Below are 19,281 nucleotides of genomic sequence, written 5' to 3' on the forward strand. Positions count from 1 at the left end.
GCTCAGGGGACACGGGTGATCCTGGTTGGGAGCTGCCACAGGGGTGGGTGGTCCCCTCGGCCTTCCCCACTCCTGAGGCCCACGCTGTGGGGCAGGGACATCCCAGGTTGCTCCTTGCTATTCTGGCTGGAGGTGGGGCCAGCCCTGCTGCGCTGGGTGGGCTCCCCAGAATCCCTGCCGCTGTATCCTGCTCCATGCCAGTGCAGGTGCTGAGGGCCAGCATCAGGTGACAGCAGGTCCCCAAGCCCATGATGCTGTATGGGGAGAGGCAGGGGCTCACCCAAGGATTTTGGAGGCTGTGGCAGAAGCAGGGCCTACCTGCAGCCCCCCAAGCCGTCAGCTGCGCCTGTCCCCTGCTGCTGCCTTCGTGCCCGGGCACGGAGCTCTTTGACAGATGATTTTAGGTTTGTGTCACTCTCCTATTGCTGAGGCTGGGATAAGCCTCCCAGCCAGTGGGGACGTGCCAGGATCCAGCCCCACTCCCTTCCCCCCTCTCTCATATATTAAATTTCACAAATAAAACAGCGAGTGAAGAGCATCTCGGAGGGAACTGCTAAAAATAGCCCCGAGGCTGGAGCCTGAATTGTGCAGGAGAGTTCATGTGCAGCCACGATCCCTGCCCTCTCCCAGAAATATTCCCAGGCTCAGGGCTGCTTTATGGCGCTGCAGGGAAGGGGAGCTGAGGAACCGGTGAAGAAGAGCAGCATCTAGGGCTGGTAATAACCCCCAGAGACACGTAAATATTTCCCCCGCTGCAAGCATCAGGCAGCTCTGCAGGGAAATAAGCCCCAAATCTCTGAAAGCCTGAGTGTAACATGAGAGACGGAAAAGGGGCTCTGACTCCCTTCACCTGGCGCTGAGCTCAGCCCCAGCCTTGGTGCAGAGTAGCACAAAGGCTGTTCGGCATTTTGCCACCTGCCCTTGCCTCCATCCCCCGCCCCGAGCTGTGGGGCTGTGTCTGCCATCCCCTTTTCCCCCAGGAAGGATACTGCAATGTGTTTCCACTTGTACCCCCTCCTCACCCTGGAGAAGAGCCCCTGGAGATGATTTTTTTTCCCGGCCAAAGGTGCTGACGAGGCTGGGGGGAGCCCAGCGATGCTGTGGCTGGTGCTCAGGCTCAGCCAAGCCTGCATGATCGCAGCCAGACCCATGGAGACACCCCAGTGCTCGCTGGTGTCACGGTGAGCTGGAGCGGGGTTCAAGGTCTCCTTGGAGGAGCAGGGAGGTGCGGGGAATCCATCGGCAGCGTGCGGTGGGGGCCTGGACCACGCTCCCCGGAGGTGCGACCAGCTTCTTCCTCGCTATCCGACGCACAGGTAAATGCTTGGTGTGGGGTATCCCAAAAATGCAAGAGATATGTCTCTCCCTTGGTGGGGCCTGGGACCACCCTGGACTGAAAGTACCCCCCGGTGACAGCGGGCACAGAGAAACCCCCAGCCCTGCCAGCTGGACCCACAGTAAGGAGGTGAAGTGATGTGCCCAAGATCATTCTGAGCAGAAGTGTCGGAGGGAGGAAAGGCTCCCTGGGAGGGGTCCTACCCTCCTCCCTCAAAGGAGTCTGGCCTCAGGGGGCTCCCACGGGATGGGGGCACGAGGGCACAGATGCTGCTGGGCACCGGGGAGGGAAAGGGTGACAGTGTCGCACCCAGCACACTGCAGGGGGGACATGGGAGGGTCCTTTCCCATCGGCGCCTCCCCGGAGCCCTGGGAGAAGCCTGTGTCCCTCCTGGCTTCCTGCGACTCGGTCTGGGCATTCCCTGCCTCCTTTCCCGAGCGCTGCCTCCTTCCCTCCCCGGGGACTGCCTGCATCCCTTCCCGGGCATCCTTGCATCCCCGCTCGGGCAGAGCATCCTTCCCTCCCCAGGCATCCCTGCATCCCCGCCCGAGCAGAGCATCCTTCCCTCCGCGGGCACTGCCTACATCCTTCCCTGGGCATCCCTGCATCCCCGCCCGGGCAGAGCATCCTTCCCGCCCCGGGCACTGCCTGCATCCCTCCCCAGGCATCCCTGCATCCCCGCCCGGGCAGAGCATCCTTGCCTTCCCGGGCATCTCTGCATCACTCCCGGGCACCACCGCCTGCATCCCCGCCCGAGCAGTGCCTGCCTCCCGCCCGGGCATCCCTGCATCCCCCCCCTCGCCGGCCGCCGCTTGCCCCCGTGCCACGGGCCGGGCTTTGCGACCCAGCGCCCCCCGCCCGGCGCCCCCCGCCGCCGCCCGGCCCCTCGGTAGCGCCGCGCCGGGCGGGGGCCGGGCCGGGCCGGGCCGGGGCTCTGCAGCGGGGCCGCCCGCCCCGCACCGGGCTCGCCGCATGGCTCCGCCGCCCGCCGGGGCGCCGCCGGCCCGGGCCGCCGCTGCAAGGTAGGGGGGCCCGCCGGGAGCGGGGCGGGGGGGGCACGGGGGGCAAAGTTGCCGCTGGCCAGGGCCGGGGGGTGGGGGGGGTCCCCAGCGAAAGTTGAGCGCCGCTGCTTCCCGCTCCCCCACCCTCACCCCCTGCCGCGCCGGCCTGGGGGTGCGTGTGTCCCCCCGGCACCCCCCGCCAGCCCCCCTCCCTCCCCCGGGCCGGTGCCGGGGATGCCGCGCTGGCCGCCGCGGCCGGAGCATCCCCCAGGAGGGTCGGGGTGGGCTGCGGGGTGCGGGGGGGTCGGGGCTCGGCTCCCCCGGCTGCCCCCGGGGGGGCGGCGGGTGCCCAAGGTCGCGCCGGGGGCCGGAGCATCCTTCCCGGTAGGAACCTCCCGCCGGCCCTGCAACCTCCGAGCTCGGCCTGGCGCTGAGCACCGGGGCCGCCGACCGCCCCCCCGCTCTGCCATCCCCAAGCGGGGCCACTGCTGGTCCCCCCGCTGTGCCTCAGTTTCCCTCGGTGGCACGCTGCCCTGAGATGCTCATGGGGCTGGGAGCCATCTGGTCAGCCTCTGATGCTTCGGGGTGCAAACGCGCTTCCTGGGGCCCATGAGCTGGCTCTCCCCAGGCATGGCCCCCCTGTGCTAGCTGGAGGGGGACGGGGGCTTTGGGGTGACAGGGCAAGGCTCAGCCTGCTCCCCCAGTCAGGGCAGCCGCGCGGTGCTGGGTCCCCAGCTGTGTTGCTCCATCACCCCTCGGCCCCACGGAGGAGCTGGGGTCGCTTCTGCAAGGAGGAAGGGTTTGTGGGGGCAGTGCTGTCCCTGCAGCAGTGGCCCCCGGGGTTTGCGGTGACAGTGCTTGCTGCTGGTGGACAAAGGCCCCGGCGAGGCTGGGTACGGGGGCTCCTGCATCCCCCATTTCCCTGCATGTGGCACAGAAATGCTCCCGCTGCCGGGGCTGGGGCGAGCGGGTCCCTGAGGGCTGTCAGCACCCCAGAGGATGGTCCCTGCAGTGCCATGGTGTCCCCAGCCCCGGGCATAAGCCCACTCTGCTGCCCTGGGGCAGGATCGGACCCTGCCAGCCCCCAGCCCCACAGTGAGGATGGTGTGAGCCACGGTCCAGCTTGGGGGACCGTGGGGATCCTGGCCTTCCCGGCACCCAGCAGCGGGAACCTCCATGGCTGGGCTATCCCTGGGGCAAATAACCCCCCTCAAACAGGCAGGACAGGATGATTTGAACCTGCCGCTTTCGGCTAGCTCAGGGACCGCTGCCCTGGGCTCTGGGGATGGTTTTCAGGGAAAACACACCAGAGCAGAGCATCACAAATTGGTAAAAGCATCTGCGAAGTGGATAAAGCACAAGCCGCTTCCTAGTGATGGGAGTGAGTGCAAGTGGGACCCAGGCCCTCACCCTTGCTCTTTCCATCCCAGCCCCTGGTTGGGAACCCAGTGCCAACGGACCTTTGGGTTCCTCAGACTTGGCTCCGGCATCCTTGTGTGTGGGTTATTACCCCGTATCCCCCAACGTGTGGCCCTGCCCCAGGGCCCCTCCAGCCTCAGCACGTGTGCCAGCGGCTTGTGGGCTCACCCCGTCAGCTGGCTGGGAAATTAGCCTCCATCAAGTTAATTGCCAAACCACTCAAAGCCTGAAATTAAATGTTAAAGCTGTCGCTCGCAGGCGCAGAGCAATCTCTCCCCCATCCCAGCAAAAGGCAATTCTGGCTGTCCAAGCGGAGGGAAGATGGATTCCCCTGCTCAGGGGAGCACCGGGATGGAGCAGCCAGTGATGGTCCCCACGGATGCTATGGGACAAGCCCCCAGCACAACCCAGGACCCCTCTGCTGCCAGGGCTGGGCAAACCCTGAGCCACAGACAATCTCTTTCCCGGTGGTTTCCTTGCTCTGGTACCAAAAGGGTTGAATGTGCCTGTGAGAACCTTCCTGGGATAAAGTTTGCTCAAATCCTGCCTCTCCTTTGCTCTGGTGGGTGGGACCCTCTGGTGGGGGGTGGACCCTGAGATCTCCCAGTGCGAGGGCCTGCTGGAGACATTGCCCAGCCCTGGGAGATGCTCCTGCCCCCCAAGGACAGATATAACCCTTTTCCATAGGTTCTTGCATGGGAAAACGTTACCTGAAGCAATAGTGGAGTCTGCTAGGGTGTCTCTAGGATCTGACCAGCTTCTCCTTGGCCTTGCAGTGACGGGCTGTCCCGGAGGGGAAATGCATCCTGAATGGGGCTGAGGCCCCCTGCGCGGGAATATGCAGCCTCGGCACCGCAGGGGCAGCACCAGGGCAGCGGCTGGCACGCAGCGGCATGGTGGCAACGTTCAAGATCGCCGTGCTGGGAGCCCAGGGTGTGGGCAAGAGTGCCATAGTCCGGCAGTTCCTCTACAACGAGTTCAGCGAGGTCTGCGTGCCCACCACGGCCCGCCGCGTCTACCTGCCTGCCGTCGTCATGAACGGCCACGTCCACGACCTGCAGATCATGGACTTCCCCCCCATCACTGCCTTCCCCGTCAACACCCTGCAGGTAGGGGTGCACCTGGCTCGGTGCAATGGCACCTCCACGCTGGGGGGGTCTCTGGTGACCTCCATAGGGTTTTGCTGTGCAACCCTGGGGTGTCCCAGTTCCTCCACTTCGGGGGATGCATCTTCCTCCACGTCAGGGTTTGCTTGCTAAAAGGATCACATCCTCATGGCTACTGGCTGAATGGGCCCGGGACAAACCGTCTTCTAAAGCTTTTTCACCTAAAATGATGGCAAATGCTGGCAGGGTGGCATCCCACTCCAAGGACCATGGCTCTGGCAATGCCCACAGCCCCGTCCAGCTGGGCAGTGGATCCTGGAGCACTGGGATCCGCTTCCATGGCTGTCAGAGATGGTACCAGCCAAGGGCTTGTGGACTGTAGCCAGAGCATTCAGGTGAAACCCAGGGGTTCCTGGGGAGCCCACTGGCACACCCCCTGCCCAAGCCAGGCAGAGCACGGCTGCTCATCCCCTCCCAGGGTGGTCGTTGCCCCCCCAGCATTGCCTGGGCTTGTCCCTGGGGTGCTGAGCCCACCAGCTCCTCCTCAACCCCCCAGCACTCTCAGATGCTCCCAAAACAGCCCCAAAAGTGGGGCCAGGAAGCGTTGTCACCACTGCTGACCACTTAGGGGGGTTTAATGGGAAAAAGGATTTTAAGCTCGTGCCGTAGCCCCATCCCAATGGTACAAGTTGTGCCACTGTTGTGGGGAAAGGAGCTGGAGGTGCCCAACCATGGCCGAAGCCACGTCGGGGGGCAATGCCACCAGCGGGGGCACCTCCGCAGGAGCTGGGCTCTCTTGTATTTTTAATCAATATAATGATATTGCTCCCGTGCCCCATGAGGATGGGGTTGCAGAGGCCTCATAGTGCTCCAAGCTTCCCCTGTGCCATCGGACAGGAGGTGAAGTGAGCACTCTAGGGGTGAGGAGGAGGTTTAAAAATTAATTGGTGTGTGCAGAGAACAAAAGGTCAGTGCGCGAGAGAGCCTGAAATAGCAAAGGGTAATTTATTGACAAGACAGCCGATGCCAACATAGTCGATTAACTCCCTGCCTTGCTGTGCTCAAGAGGAGGCAGCCGGTGGGAACAGATGGAGGTTTCCAGGGGAGAGAGGGTGGTCAGCGGGATGGCTCCGAGGAGGAAGGAGAGGACCATGGCGGGGGATATGGCTTTGTCAGCTGGGAAGCATTGCTGGGCTCTGCTCCATGCCCTGGAGCAGCATCCCTGCGGCAGCGTTCTGGGAGAGGAGCAAGCACCGGTGGCTCCCTGACATCCTGCTCCCGCACAGGGCCAGGCGGGATGCACAGTGCAACCATCCTCCAGCCCTAAGCATCCCAGGAAACCTGCCCTGCATGGGGAAAACCGTCCTGACAGCACGGCGCCGGAGCAAGTTGCACCCCAGCGTGGTGAAATAGCTGTAATTTATTAATCTCCCAGGTGTTATCAGGACTCAGAGTAACCTGAGGCACTGCCACTTCATCCACCTGCCTCTGATACCAAGGAGCTACATGCCGTCTCCTCCCCTCGGTGGACAGGAGAGGGGCTGTGTCATGCTGCTCGCTTCCAGCTCCTTTCCCTGCTGCAGTCTGCGATGGAGACCAACCCGTACCCCAAAACTTTCCTTTTCCCAGGTCCCTTCGGTCCTAGGTCTTGTTTTGCCTCGTTCCAGTGATAAACTCAGAAAGGGATGAATCATGGTACTGAAGAGGTTTGCTCAGGGAGAAGCGATGCCTTTCCTCCTTGGTGCATCTTTCTTCTCTCCTGTGGCACTCAGGAGGGTTTGCGGTGCTGCCTGCGCAGGCTGCCATTCCCAGTACCGCTGCTGGGCTGGGAAAGTGCCTGGGAAGTGCCTCTGGAAGGGGCAGATTTTCACTCCTACAGCATGGATAAAAAGTCCTGTTATTCATGGAAACCCAAAGCTTTCCTAATAACATGTATTTCTTACAGCTCCAAAATTTGGCTGTGGAGAGGCCGCCCCTGCTTGCTTCTGCCCTGGCTCCTGATCTCGCTCTCACAGACCCCGCTCCCGAGCAGCTGCCCCTCCTCTCCTGTCCCTGTGTCCCCTCCAAACAGCCCTGCCATCACCTTCTCCTCTGACCCTTGGTCCATCACGCCCAGCCCCACAGTGACAGGGATGGGCTGAGCATCCTCCTCACCTGCCCTACCCAAAAGCCAGGGTGCATCACTAATTGACACACCTAATTAGCAGCTCTGGAGGTTGAAGCTTTTAAATCCAGGGCAGGGGGCCTCATTCAGCCCTGCTCCCAGCTCGCCTCTGGGCCGCTGTGCATTAGACAGGCTGTAATCCTCGCTCAGGAGAGGAATGGGAGCTGACAAATCCCATTATCTCTCCTCTGGATTAATGAGGGGGATAAGGGCTCTCTGGAGATGGAGGGGGTGGCTGATGGGCTGCAGGGGGCAAGCGCAGCCATCGCAGGGACGGAGCAGGGCAGAGCAGAGGTGAGATGGGTGCTGCTGGGTGTCGGGGCTGGAGAGCATGCAGCCCCCTTGCTACCTGCTGGTGTAGCAGCCCCCTTGACATGCCCAGCCCCGAAGCAGTGTGGGGCACCCCCCGGGCACGGCGACAGGGCTGAGCCAGGATTGATCCCTCTCTGCACCTTGCAGGAGTGGGCGGACGTGTGTTGCAGGGGGCTCCGGAGCGTCCATGCCTACATCCTGGTCTATGACATCTGTTGCTTTGACAGCTTCGAGTACATCAAAACCATCCGCCAGCAGATCCTGGAAACCAGGTAGGGACCACTTCCCAGAGGATGCATCCCCCCCGCGGCTCCTGGCAGGGCTTCTCCCAGCGCTCCCCTGATCTCGATATTGGAGATCACATATTACAGACTGGGACAAAGCCCGTTTGCGGGGCTGGGAGCCCAAAAACATAACTGGACCTGAGGGCAGGAGAAGGAGCAGGACCCCGGCCAGGTATCCCCTCTGGGTGAGGACAGCCATCCCTGGGAAAGCAACTGGGGCTGGCGGGGGCAGGACTGGCAGTGAAAGAGGGACAAGGGGACAGGGCAAGAGGAGTCACATCTCGGCAAGCCAAAGCCAAGAGCTGGTTTGGGACAGGTCGGGGTCTGCGGGCTGGTGGGTCCTCCCTCTGCCCTCCCTCACCACCCGCCCTCCCCAGAGTCATCGGCACTTCAGAGACACCCATCATCATAGTGGGCAACAAGCGGGACCTGCAGCGGGGCCGGGTGATCCCGCGCTGGAACGTCTCCAACCTGGTGAAGAAGACATGGAAGTGTGGCTACATCGAGTGCTCGGCCAAGTACAACTGGCACATCCTGCTGCTCTTCAGCGAGCTCCTGAAGAGCGTGGGCTGTGCCCGCTGCAAGCACGTCCACACCACCATCCGCTTCCAGGGTGCCCTCCGCAGGAACCGATGCACCATCATGTGAGCACCCCCCTGCCCCCATGGACCCCCCTGGCCATGCCCCTGTGGCCACCCATCCTCTGGGACCACGGCTCCCTGGCGAGCGCTGGTGTCACCGCTCCCTGTGGGGTGATGCCACGGTGGGAACTGTGACAGAGGCACCTGGGGGGGGTTTCTTCCCCACCGGCACTGGCACCCTGTGGTGGCATTTGGGGACAGTGCACCTTGGGTGGTGCTGGGCAGGGTGATGCAGTGGCCACCGGCAGGTTGGAGCGGGTGGGTGGCCGGGCTGCCTGGAGGTGGTGAAGGGTGAGGGAGGACCTCAGCTAAACCCCCAAGCCCTCTCTGAGCCTCTGGTGCTCCGGGCCAAAGCCGTCCCGGGGGGTCTGCATCTCTGCTGTGCCTGAAATGCTGCGTGGCACTGGAGAGGGGGAGGAGATGCCTCAGGTGGTGCCCAGAGGTTGGCTCTTGAGTCCGTCCTCGCTGGCTCCTGCCCCAGCATCGCAGGGGCAACACTTGCTGCTGCCTGCCATCGCCTGCCCCCTGGAAGGGTATTGCCCAGTGCCTGTGTCCCGATGCGCTGGGGCTGGCTCCATTCCTGGGGCACGGTGGAGATGGGAGTCCCGTTTTCCTCCTGTGGAGCTGGGGTTTCTCCCCTCAGAGGGCAGAGCAGCCTCCAGCCAGAGGTGTCCCCAGGTGACACGGGCTCTCTTTTGGCTTGGTTGGGTCAGATTTCCAGGTGGAATTTCTGGATGAAAGCAAGAAAGGGAAAAAAAAACCCACCGGAAAGCCCCCATCCTGCCCCCTACATCCCCCTGGGGTGCTGAGTGCTGCTTCCCCAGGGCTCTGAGTCCCCGTTCTGCCCCGGTTCAGCCAAGGAAGGCTTCTCCTCCCCACCAGCCTGTTAAACACCAAATAATCTCAAAACGCTCCTTGCCAGGCAGGTCACCCCTCCGCTACCTTGTGTCCCAGGCTCAGCGGGCGACCGGCTTTGCACGGCTTCGAGCCAACCCCCCGGCAGCTCCCGGGCTGGCAGGCAGCCCCCCCATGCCATCACATCCTGCCAGCGGTGCCACCAGGCAGGGCCGACCCCCACCGGCCTTTCCCACCACGATGCTCCATCCACGTGAGACTTTCCCACCACGATACTCCATCCATGTGAGACGGCAGCGGTGGGAAGGCAGCCTCCAAAGCAATAGGGAGCTGGAGTTGCATTCCTTTTTTTTTTTCTCTCTCTGTATCCCTGATAGGAAAGTGAGCCCCCACATATTTTTGTTATTTTTTTATTTTTTTAAAAATCTTTCATCTTGTCTTTACACCAGACTTGCAGCTCACCTTCGTCTTGTCCTGCGGTACAGGGGCCAAAGTGCAGCCCTTGTTAGGAAATGCTGTTGGGGCGGTGTGTTGGCGAGGGGGGAGCAAGAGGCCGAGGGGGTTGTGGTTCCTCTTTCTTAGCTGCTCGGGGAAACGCCGTCCTCGGCTTCTGAGGTGGGATCTGAGGCTGGTTCATCCTCCAACAAAACCATCTCAGTGATTTCTGGTGTAACCAGGAGATGCAGGTATCGAGCGCTGCTCCGGGCAGTAAAGCAAAAGGACACTGGCCCCATCTCTTCCCCCGCCGCCAGGTTCATCTCCCGGTTCCCATCTCCCAGAAGCACTGCTGTGCTCTTGGGAACACTTCTTATTTAGAGTAGGTCCAGCTGAGCTCCGGCACCGTGCATCCCACCACCCCATCCCTGCACTGGGACCCTGTGCTGCCCCGCAGCCCCAGTGCCGCAGGGTTGGGGTCACCCCACTCCTCCCTTCCCCCTCCAGCAGCCGCTTCGGGAACCAAACTCCATTCCCCTTGCTCAAAAAAAAAAAAAAATAAAAGGAAAAAAAGAGAAAAGGCGATGGGGGGACATGGATCCATCTCAGGTGGCTGTAAGAGCCCTGGCCGGGGAAGGGCAGTGGCACTCATCACCATCCCTTGCCTTCATGGCAAACCCACTGGGCTTCCCACCCGTGTGTACCCCCCAGCCTCATCCCATCCGGATTTATTAACACATGTAAGTCCACGTTGTCGGTCTCTGGCTAGCTTTATCCCTCCAAATCGTTTGAGAAGGAAACTCCTCGGTAAATGCTACTAATAAAGCATTTATAAAGTGCTCCGATGTACACATATCAACGATTAAGCCAATACATTGTTTGTTATAACCCTGTAGCCTGCAGTTTATAGCACAATTAGTTACAGGTTTTTATAGCATCTATTTAGTATTTTGGAAAAAAAAAAAGTTATAAATATAATTGTTATCTTCTATTGTACTTTATAGACAGAGAAAGTTATATTAGTAATAATAACTCTCACTGCTTTGACAGCATTTCCCAGCTCCCGAGAAAACGAGGGCTACAAAGAGCTACTTTCCCAGGAGCCCAGGAGGTGGTGGCACCCACTGGGTGCAGGCAGGGAAACAGGGTGGTGGCACCCGCTGGGTGCAGGCAGGGAAAGCAGGGCAGGGATGTCCGGCGTGTGGCCAGGCTGATGGGGATCAGAGCAGCCAGGAGCACAGCAGCAGCTACAAGTGACCTGCGCCTTGCCCCCTACTCACGCCCTTCATATGAAGCGTTACCGCTCGCCCAACGCCACCCTGGTCCTGCTAAAAATCACCTGCTCCCGAGCCTGGGAGAGGCCGAGGGTGTCCCCACCGCTGTCCCCAGGGCAGTGCTGGGTTTCAGACCCCATGCATGTGGTGCCGCAGGAGGTGATGCCTGGGTTTGGTCCAGCCCCGGCAAGGATGCTTCCCTCTCCTCCTCCTCCTCCTGCCCCGGTAAGCATCCTGGTTGCCTGGACTTTCCTCCCCCCTCCCCCGGACTTCTTGTTGGAGATTCCCAAGGTGTCTACACCGCCTGTAATACCCTGCACCCCCTTCCTTGAAATCAAATTAAAAATCAGGTCTGTCCCCCTTGGTTCTGTTCCTGCCTTGCTGCTCTTTGCCCGTGGTGCCAGAGTGCTCAGCGCCCTGCTGCCGCTCTCACAGCCCTTCTGTGGGAGGCAGTGGTCCAGGCTGGGGGAACTGGTTTCTCCCCTGCAAAAGGATTATTTTTGCAAGCAGGTTTTGCATCCACAAGGCCCCAGCGCTTGCCCTTGCTGCAACTCTGCAGGGGTGTGGGTCTGGCTTCATCCTCTCTTGGAAGATGGGGTTCTTCTGGCCCCCGTGGGGCTCCCGGAGGGGCGCTGGCTGTGCACACAGGCAGCAGCCTGGCAGCGGGGATTCCCTTCCCCAGCCGTGACCCCCACACCAGGATTATCTTCTCTCCCTCCCCACCCACACGGAAAATAGGCTGAAACAGAAGAGCTTTGGTATATCTCTATTGCACAGACACCACCGCCGGGGCCGCGGCTGCCGTGAGCCTTGGTGACAGCTGCCACCCTGACCATCGCTGCCGAGGTGACCACCCACCCTGTGGGTCTCCCACCTTCGCCCAGAAGGAAGCCCACGGGATTCAGCCAGGGTCACCTCCTGTGACCCCCCCGACCTGAGCAGCTCGAACACTCATTAAGCCTGTTGGTGCTGTAAGACATAAGGATCGTTAGTCCCATTGTACAGACAGGGGAGACTGAGGTACAAGATGGTTTGCGCGCTTGGATGCCAAGTGTGGGGTGTCCCCGCTCTAGGGGGGCACTGTGGGGGCCAGCTACACCCCTCTTCCCTGCAGAAAGTGCCCCGTTCTCTCAATCTGGGGCTGGATTTTTCCACACAAAAGAGTACAAGGATGCCTGTGTAGGAGGAGAATTCCCAAGTCTGAAAAAAAAACCCCAACCTGGGGAAGGAGGGGGTGCAGCTCCGAAGAGCAATGGGGGTCCCCCCAGCTTGCCTGGAAGCAAATCCATCATGCTGCCCACACTGACCCCAGGCACCACCGCTCCGGCTTCACCACTGCCCCCACCTTTGGGTGACCGAGGGGTCCATCCCCACCGAAACTCGGGGGGGGGGGGGGGTCAGACCCATGCCTCCTCGTCATCCTCGGTCAGCCAGGCGTTGCTGTCAGCTGGCGAGGGCTTGGCCCTGGGATGTGTGCCAGCAGGCTGGGGTGGCCGGGGGGGGCCTGAGGGGTGATGCTGGCCCCGGGGGGGCAGTGGGCGATGCCCCAGCGGGGTGGGGATACGCGAGGGGCGCTTGCCTGGCCTGTGGTCCCGCCGGGGATGCACCTTGGGTCGAAGCTTCAGCTTGTAGATGGAGGGCACACGCTCGGGTTTCTTCAGGCACCGCCGGGGCTTGGGCACATTGCTGGTCCTGGATCCCCGGGGGGTCTGGACCACCACCCCTGGCCCCTCCACCTCGTCTCCATCCGGGAGGGGGGTGGGCTGCGGGGCAGCTCGTGGGGGCGTTTTAGGGGCCCAGCTCCCCAACCCCACAGGGCGCAGGGGCTGCCACCCGCGGGAGAGCTCCTGTACCACCCTGCCATAGCCGGGGGGCTGCACGTGCCCACAGCACCCCCGGAGCCCCTCACTGCCCCCGCCACCGCCACAGGCTGCCAGCGCCCCGGGTCCCTCGGCACCCCCAGCCCTTGGGTTCTGGGCTGGGTGGCACTGCTGGGTCCCCTGCGGACCCCCCCCAGCAGCACAGACCTTACACCCATCTGCAAAATGGGCCGGAGGGGTGGGGGGCCGGCAGGTGGATGGGCTGGCTTTGGTGGGGGGCTTAATGCTGCCGTCCTGTTTCAGAGGCTGGCTGGAGGAATTTTGGGGTGAGGGCGGTTGGCCCCGGCTGAGGGCTCCCCGGTTCCTTTCCCGCAGGATTTTCTGGCTCTGTGAGTCTCCTCGGGCATCCCGGTGTGGGGAGGGGGCACAGCTCTTGCTGGGGCTGGGGGCACGGGCAGTCACCACAGCAGGGACCCCCCCTTCTTGTGGTCTGGCAGCTGCCACAGAGGATTTGCCTCCTTGCTGGGCACTTTTTGGAGATGCTGGTGTCAGCCGGGTGGTGGGTGCTGCGGACCTGCCTCGTACCAGTGCCGGCGGGGGTTTCCCTGGGGTGCTCCCACACAACGCCTTGGGGACCCCCACGCTGTCCTGCATTCTGGGGGTCACCCGGGAAGGGGTGGGTGCCCGGCACGTCGCCCTGTGGCCAGGAGAGCTGGGTCGAATGGGTGACCTGGATGGTGGCGGCTGCCTCCCCGAAGGCACCCTGCAAGAAGAGAGAGCAGAGAGGGGCTGGGAGCTGCTGCATCCCTCCTCCATCCAGCCTGGAGCTGGGAACCACCAGAAAGGAGGGGGAAAAATAACTAGGGATATGAGAAAACCTGCTCTGAAACCAGGCAGTTTGGGGCACGAAGCATCTCTGCACCACTTACCTGCTCGAAGGGACCCTCTGGGGCTCTGCTGGCTCCCGGCGAGGGCTGGCACCCGGTGGGCGACCTGAACCCTCCGGTGAGGGGGTGGCAGGGGGCCGGGGGCTGGGGGGGGCACGGGGTCCCCAGGTGACAGGGGGCAGGGGACTCTGCGAGCGGCTGACCAGCAGCGCAGGAGGGGGCTGGCCGCGGGGGGCTGCCTTCGAGGCTGGGCACAGCCAGATCTCATGCTGCACTTGCTGCTGGGGGTTCCTGGTTTTCCAGGCTTGTTTGTGAGCTGTGGGGAAAATGGGGGGAGGCTCAGCACCCTTGTCCATTGCACCCACCGCCGGGTGCAGCCCACCCAGCCATTGCTCAGCATCCATCCCCCCCAGGGATGCTGGTGTGAACTTGTGCTCCCTTACAAAGGGGCTTTGGGGGTCCAGCTCCATCCAAAAGTCTGCCGTGACCTCTAGTGGCCACCAAAACCAAAGAGAGTCCCCAAACCCAGACATTCACCAGCCCAGCAACGAGGCACTGGGGTAACAAAACCTCCCACTCCTGCAAACAGCCCCAGAAGCAGCGACACCCATGCCAGACCCTCCCTCACCCCAGCCATGGGGCAGAGCCAGGGGTCTGGGGGCGCAGGGACTCACAGAGCGAGGTGCAGCGGCACGGGTCGTGCTTGTCCAGGTAGTGCTCCAGCGTGTCCCAGCCGCCACCGACCCGCACCATGACGTGCTCCCGCAGGATCTGCACGGGATGCCCTGCGCTGTGAGGCCCCGAGAGGTGCATGCGATGCACCCATAGGACCCCCCCACCTCTTTTTAAGCAGCCGGGGGGTGGCACGCTCAGCCGGGCTCTGGGAGCTTGCCCAAAGTGCCACCAGCTGTCCCAAAGGATGGCTTCATCCCTGGCTCACCGCCACTGAGGTGGGGAGGGTCTCAGGTCCCAATGCTATCCTGACAGGCACATTTCACCACCACGAGGAGAGTGGGGAGCTTTTTGGAAAACACCTCTCCACTGCCGTATGCTGATCCCTTTGGGAAGGTCAGGCTTATGGACAGATCCAGGCAGGGGCAGAGCATCCCTGTGTTCCCGTTGCTGGGTAAGACCTGGCTCTGGCTTGGGGTGGGATGGCAGGTCCCGTACACATTGATGGTTACATCCATGCAAACATGTACCACAGAGCCAAGCTGCCCTGCTTTGGGGATAATGGCCAAAATCCCCACATTGGCCCCATTTGGGCCATGGATTATGGAAGAGGCTCCAGAGCAGGATTCCTGGTGCCTGCACCCCAAAAGCACAGGGTGAAGCGGACTCACCCGGACAAAGATGAGGGTGTCAGAGTCACCCACACGGTATTTCCCTTCAGATATCTTGATCATGGGGAACTGGACGGGGCAGGTACAGCGACTCACCAGGTGCTGGACCTGTGGGCAGCAGGAATGGGTCCTCACCAGGGCTCCTGGGAAAGGTCCTGGGGTGTCCATCCCCATCCCCATCTCCATCCCCATCCCGTTACATGCCCCTCCATACCATCTGGTCAAGGTTGTGGAGGTCCCGTGGTTTCCTGGGGGTCCGGGGCAGAGGGGATTCTGTGGGTGGCAGGTCCAGCTCCTGGCGGAGCTCTTCCTCGATCTCCTCCTCCATCTGTACGAGGGTCGGGGCGCGCATGCCGAAGCGGGCAGCACGGCGTGCCAGCTCCAGCAGGCACAGCACAAAGTTCTTCTCGTTCTTCCTCAGCACCAAGTCCTCTGTCTCGAACATCAGGACGTCTGGGGCAGGGCAGGGCTAGGCTGAGCCAGGGCAGGTGCGTGGGGATGAGGACAAAGGGGATGGGGGGCACAGGCGGAGTCAAAACCCGCCCAAAGGGATGTTATTCCCTGGGGTCATCCCACTGGGAGTATGACGGGTCCAACAAAGGTCGGGATAAATTAACAGAGGAAGAGTCTTCCCCTTGGACATCTATATGCAAAGGCACCGCGGCTGTTTCATGGCATCCCAAAGCCACAAAAACCTGTGGCTGGGTGCGCTGGTCATGGTCACTCCATGCCCGTGCTCTTCCTGGGCATCCACTGATGGTGGGGACAGCGTGACAGACCCTTTTCCCAGAGCCAGGACCGCTCCTGATGGCCTTACAGCCAGGATCATGCTGTGCATGGCGTGGCCGCGCTGTGGCATACCCCCTTTCCATTTCCACCCCTCCAGTGCATATTTGCACTCAAGAAAACACACCCGCGGCGTGCCAGCACCCCGCAAAGCTGCTGCCAAGCCCAGAAGAGCTTGGGCAAGAAATGCCAGCTCAGGGACACATGCGCATGGTGCTGCCAGCTGCTGAGGTGGCACTGGCTTTGGGGACACATGGGAAAACAACCGCAGTGGTGCCAGGAGCTGCTGGAAGGGAATTTCACATAGGGACATGGGGTAGCTGGAGGTTTGCATCTTACCTTTAATATCCATCTCCTTCCTGCACCACTGGATGAAGTTGGAGATGTTGTCCCTGGCCTGGAAGGTGCCCGGCTGTGCCGCCAGGTTGCAGGCAACGCCAGTGGTGGGCAGGCGGAGGTGGCAGGCCACGCCGGGGCAGGTACGGGCAAACTCCTCGGCCACGTCTTTGATGTTGTTGGCGTGGGAGCAGAGCACAGCCCCTGTCTCCAGCACCTCCACAAAGGTGCCCACCTCGATGTCTAGGTCGTACAGCTCCTTCAGCCACTCCGCCAAGTCCTCCTTCATGGCATAGAGGTACTGCTCACTGGACCGGTAGGGACGGATGCTCCGCACCGCCGTGCCCGGTGGCCCCCACATTATGCCATAAGACTGGGAGGAGATCAAGGGAAAGGGGTGATGGGGACACGGATGATGGGGTCACGGGTGATGAGGACATGGGGAGCTGCCCCAGGCCATGTCGCCAGCCCACCTCCCCAACAGCCACACTCACCTGGTGCCACTCACTCGCTGCCACCCCGGGACAGTGACACGTCCTCCCGGTGTTGGTAGCCCTTCTGGGGTCGGAGGGCTGTGATGCAGCTGGGGAAAGGAAATTACCCTCCAGAGCAGTGGGTGTTTTGTTTCTTTCCCAAGTGCTGTTCCCTTCTCCTTGGTGACAAGGGACTGGCTGCAAACACTCCCCATTAACCCTTCAGCACCTGCTCCTCTGCTGGCAGCCCTGCTCCTTCTTCCCCAGCCAGCCCAGGGTGGGTTTTCCCCTGAGATCCATGGCTCTGGGGAGCTAGGCAGCAGCTTGTCAGCATCCCAAGTTGCTCACAACCACAGAAGATGGGGGGCTTGTCCCTCCCTGCCACCCCTGCACCCACCTCGACCACAGCTGGGGTGACTTGATGACCCTGCAAGATGCATCTCCAGGACTCGGTACCCCTGAACTGACAGCCCTGAGGTAGTCACATTTTTGCACCCATTTTACAGGCTCAGACACCCTGCTGAGATGCTGCCATGTGCTGTGCGAGCCCAAACACACTGTGGCAGGGAGCCCCCCCGAGCAGGGGAGCCCGAGCATGGGTGACCCTGAGCAGGGCTCCCTCCTCCCTGGGTGGGGTGTCCAGAGGGATGGAGAGAGGCTGAGCTCCGTGCAAGGCCAGTGTAAGGACCTCTAAACACATTACGGGGATGATGCTCAGACCAGTGTCTCTGCATCCCTCCTGCCCTCCCTATGCACAGCCTGGGGCACAGCAGCACCAGGAGCTGGAAAGCCAAACCCCAAGGTGAGGGCTTCCCAAAGCTGTAGGGATCAGGGCAGAGATCCCTTGGAGAGGGCAGGTCCTGATGGTGGTCAGACTCCCAGACTCCTTGGCTCAGCTGTCCGGCAGCGTTTCTGTGCAACCTGGAAGTGTCCCAGCAGAGAAAGCTGGAGGAGGACGACGAGGAGGAAGAGGCTAAAGAGCTGCAAGAGGTAGAGGGTAGCACGAGAGACACCACTGCCATGGCTTGCTCTGTGCTTTCCACCAAGATATGGAGCCAGGGGGTGGTCTGAGAGCCCAGCAGCCCCAGGGAGTCCCAGACCCCCACGCTCTGTCCCCCAGCTCCCCTTCCACCAGCCTCTCCCACTCCAGCCCCTGGGGCAGCACTCCCAAGGAAACACCCCCATGCTGATCACAAGCATCTTCACTTACTCATCATTTCACCTCCTCGTAAAAATGCTGGTGGTTGCTCATGTCGGGGCATAAATCCCTACACTTGAACCCAGTCTCATCCCTTGATCCTGCTGCAGGGGACAGGTGGGTCTTTGTCACCTCCAAAGGCTGGGGGTCAGAGCAGGTCCCCGCAACGACCCAGCTCTCTGGGACCCCCCTTTGCTCCAGGGCTTGTCCCACCCCTCAGTGGGAGCTGGGAAGCCCTGCGGTGTGTCGGGGCTCAGCCCAAGCTCCAAGGAAATGCAGTGGCTCTACCTGCAAATCGCAGTCCAACTCCACCAGTCCTCTTCCTCAAACCCTGTTCTGAAAAAAAAAAATAAAATAAGCACGAGGGGGGTTATTTGCATGCCCACCTTTGGGGTTTCTCTGCACTGTGCTCCCTTGCAAACTTCTTCCCAATTGCCCCTGACAGCAAGGTCTTTGGCAAAAGCTGAGCTCCTCCAGGGATGGTGTGACTCCAGGAGCTGGGGCTTTAAGAAAACAACTACATGGTCGAGTGGGCACTGCTGGGAATGTTGGAGGCTCCCTCCCTAACCCAGGGCTTGCAGAGCTGCCCCAGCACCCAGGTACTGCTGCACAAAGCAAATCTACCAGGGACGTGCTTGCACCTTGGGACTGAAACAGAGTCTTCTGTGGGCATGGGGGGCTTCTTGCTGTGTCAGGGGACCCTGCCCTCCTCCTGGAGCCAGCTGCTGATGCTCACTATAGATCACTGTCCAGCCGGTGTCATTCTGGGGGAGGAAATGCAAGAATCCCAGCTATTCCCCCGGGCTGGGGAATGTGCGGCAGGCTGGCTGGAGGAGTCCGTGCCTGGCATGCCCTGCCAGGGAGCACAGCAGGAGAAAAGGACCCTTGTGAAGCAGGATTTTCAGCCAGAGCATCCAGTGGGACCGATCACACGGCTCAGGGTGTGAGTCGACTTCCCCCAGGTTCTCCCACGTTTGTGGGGTGCAGGTGATGCAGCAGAGTCACCCCATCTCTGCCAGCAACACCATGCTCACCCCCAGCCCTGGCAGCATCACCCGTGACCCCCAAGGCGTCGCAACTGCATGCAGCTCCAGGAAACACACGGCCAGCAAGGGAGGAGAAAGAAAATCCAAAACCGGGAGAGGATTTGAGGTTGTCCCATCCTCAGCCTCCAGCCCCACGGCAGAAGGGATCCCTGGCTCTCTCCTAAGCAGACACAAAAGGGGATAACGACCTGCTGCTTCTCAGCAGAGCTGCAGGTGCGCAGGACCCCTGTACCCCAGGCAGACCCATAAATCCTCCTGTCCCCAAAAAGCAGTAGATGGAGAAGCCACGCTGCTCTTCTGACCCTGTCCAACACCCCGAGCGCACACCTTGACAGCAAGACCTTGTCCAGTGCCAGCCTTTCCCACCAACCCCCCCAATCACACCCATCACACCAGTCTCGCCATCACGCTGCAGATCCCATGCCCAGAGGCAGCCAAGGGAGCTGGAGAGATGCAGCTCCAGGCAGGAGACGTGAGCGAGGGCAGAGGCAGGAGCGTCTCTGCAGACACTGACACTGCCTGCACTGGCCAGCAAATCCTCCCTGCAGGCAGAACGCTGCCTGCC

General features: G+C 61.5%; 2 protein-coding genes across 3 annotated transcripts; one reads left to right on the forward strand and one right to left on the reverse strand.

The window, feature by feature from the left end:
* Positions 1-1,109: 1,109 nt before the first annotated feature.
* On the forward strand, positions 1,110-10,097 carry RASL10B (RAS like family 10 member B). Of its 2 annotated transcripts, none has more exons than XM_037375001.1 (4): positions 1,110-1,316; positions 4,533-4,865; positions 7,486-7,610; positions 8,000-10,097. In XM_037375001.1, the coding sequence occupies exons 2-4, from the start codon at positions 4,650-4,652 to the stop codon at positions 8,268-8,270; spliced, it is 612 nt and encodes a 203-aa protein (XP_037230898.1). In that variant the 5' UTR covers positions 1,110-1,316; positions 4,533-4,649; the 3' UTR covers positions 8,271-10,097. The 2 variants fall into 2 exon arrangements, with proteins under 2 accessions (XP_037230898.1, XP_037230897.1); XM_037375000.1 differs by lacking the exon at positions 1,110-1,316 and adding an exon at positions 2,304-2,358.
* GAS2L2 (growth arrest specific 2 like 2) lies at positions 9,541-16,851 on the reverse strand. Its single transcript, XM_037375002.1, has 7 exons — positions 16,494-16,851; positions 16,003-16,372; positions 15,092-15,330; positions 14,878-14,985; positions 14,209-14,305; positions 13,577-13,850; positions 9,541-13,410 (listed from the first exon to the last, which is right to left on the reverse strand). The coding sequence occupies exons 2-7, from the start codon at positions 16,358-16,360 to the stop codon at positions 12,225-12,227; spliced, it is 2,262 nt and encodes a 753-aa protein (XP_037230899.1). The 5' UTR covers positions 16,361-16,372; positions 16,494-16,851; the 3' UTR covers positions 9,541-12,224.
* Between the last annotated feature and the right edge of the window lie 2,430 nt (positions 16,852-19,281).

The sequence above is a fragment of the Falco rusticolus genome, chromosome 1 (assembly GCF_015220075.1).
Source record: "Falco rusticolus isolate bFalRus1 chromosome 1, bFalRus1.pri, whole genome shotgun sequence".
Classification (NCBI taxonomy): Eukaryota; Metazoa; Chordata; class Aves; order Falconiformes; family Falconidae; genus Falco; species Falco rusticolus.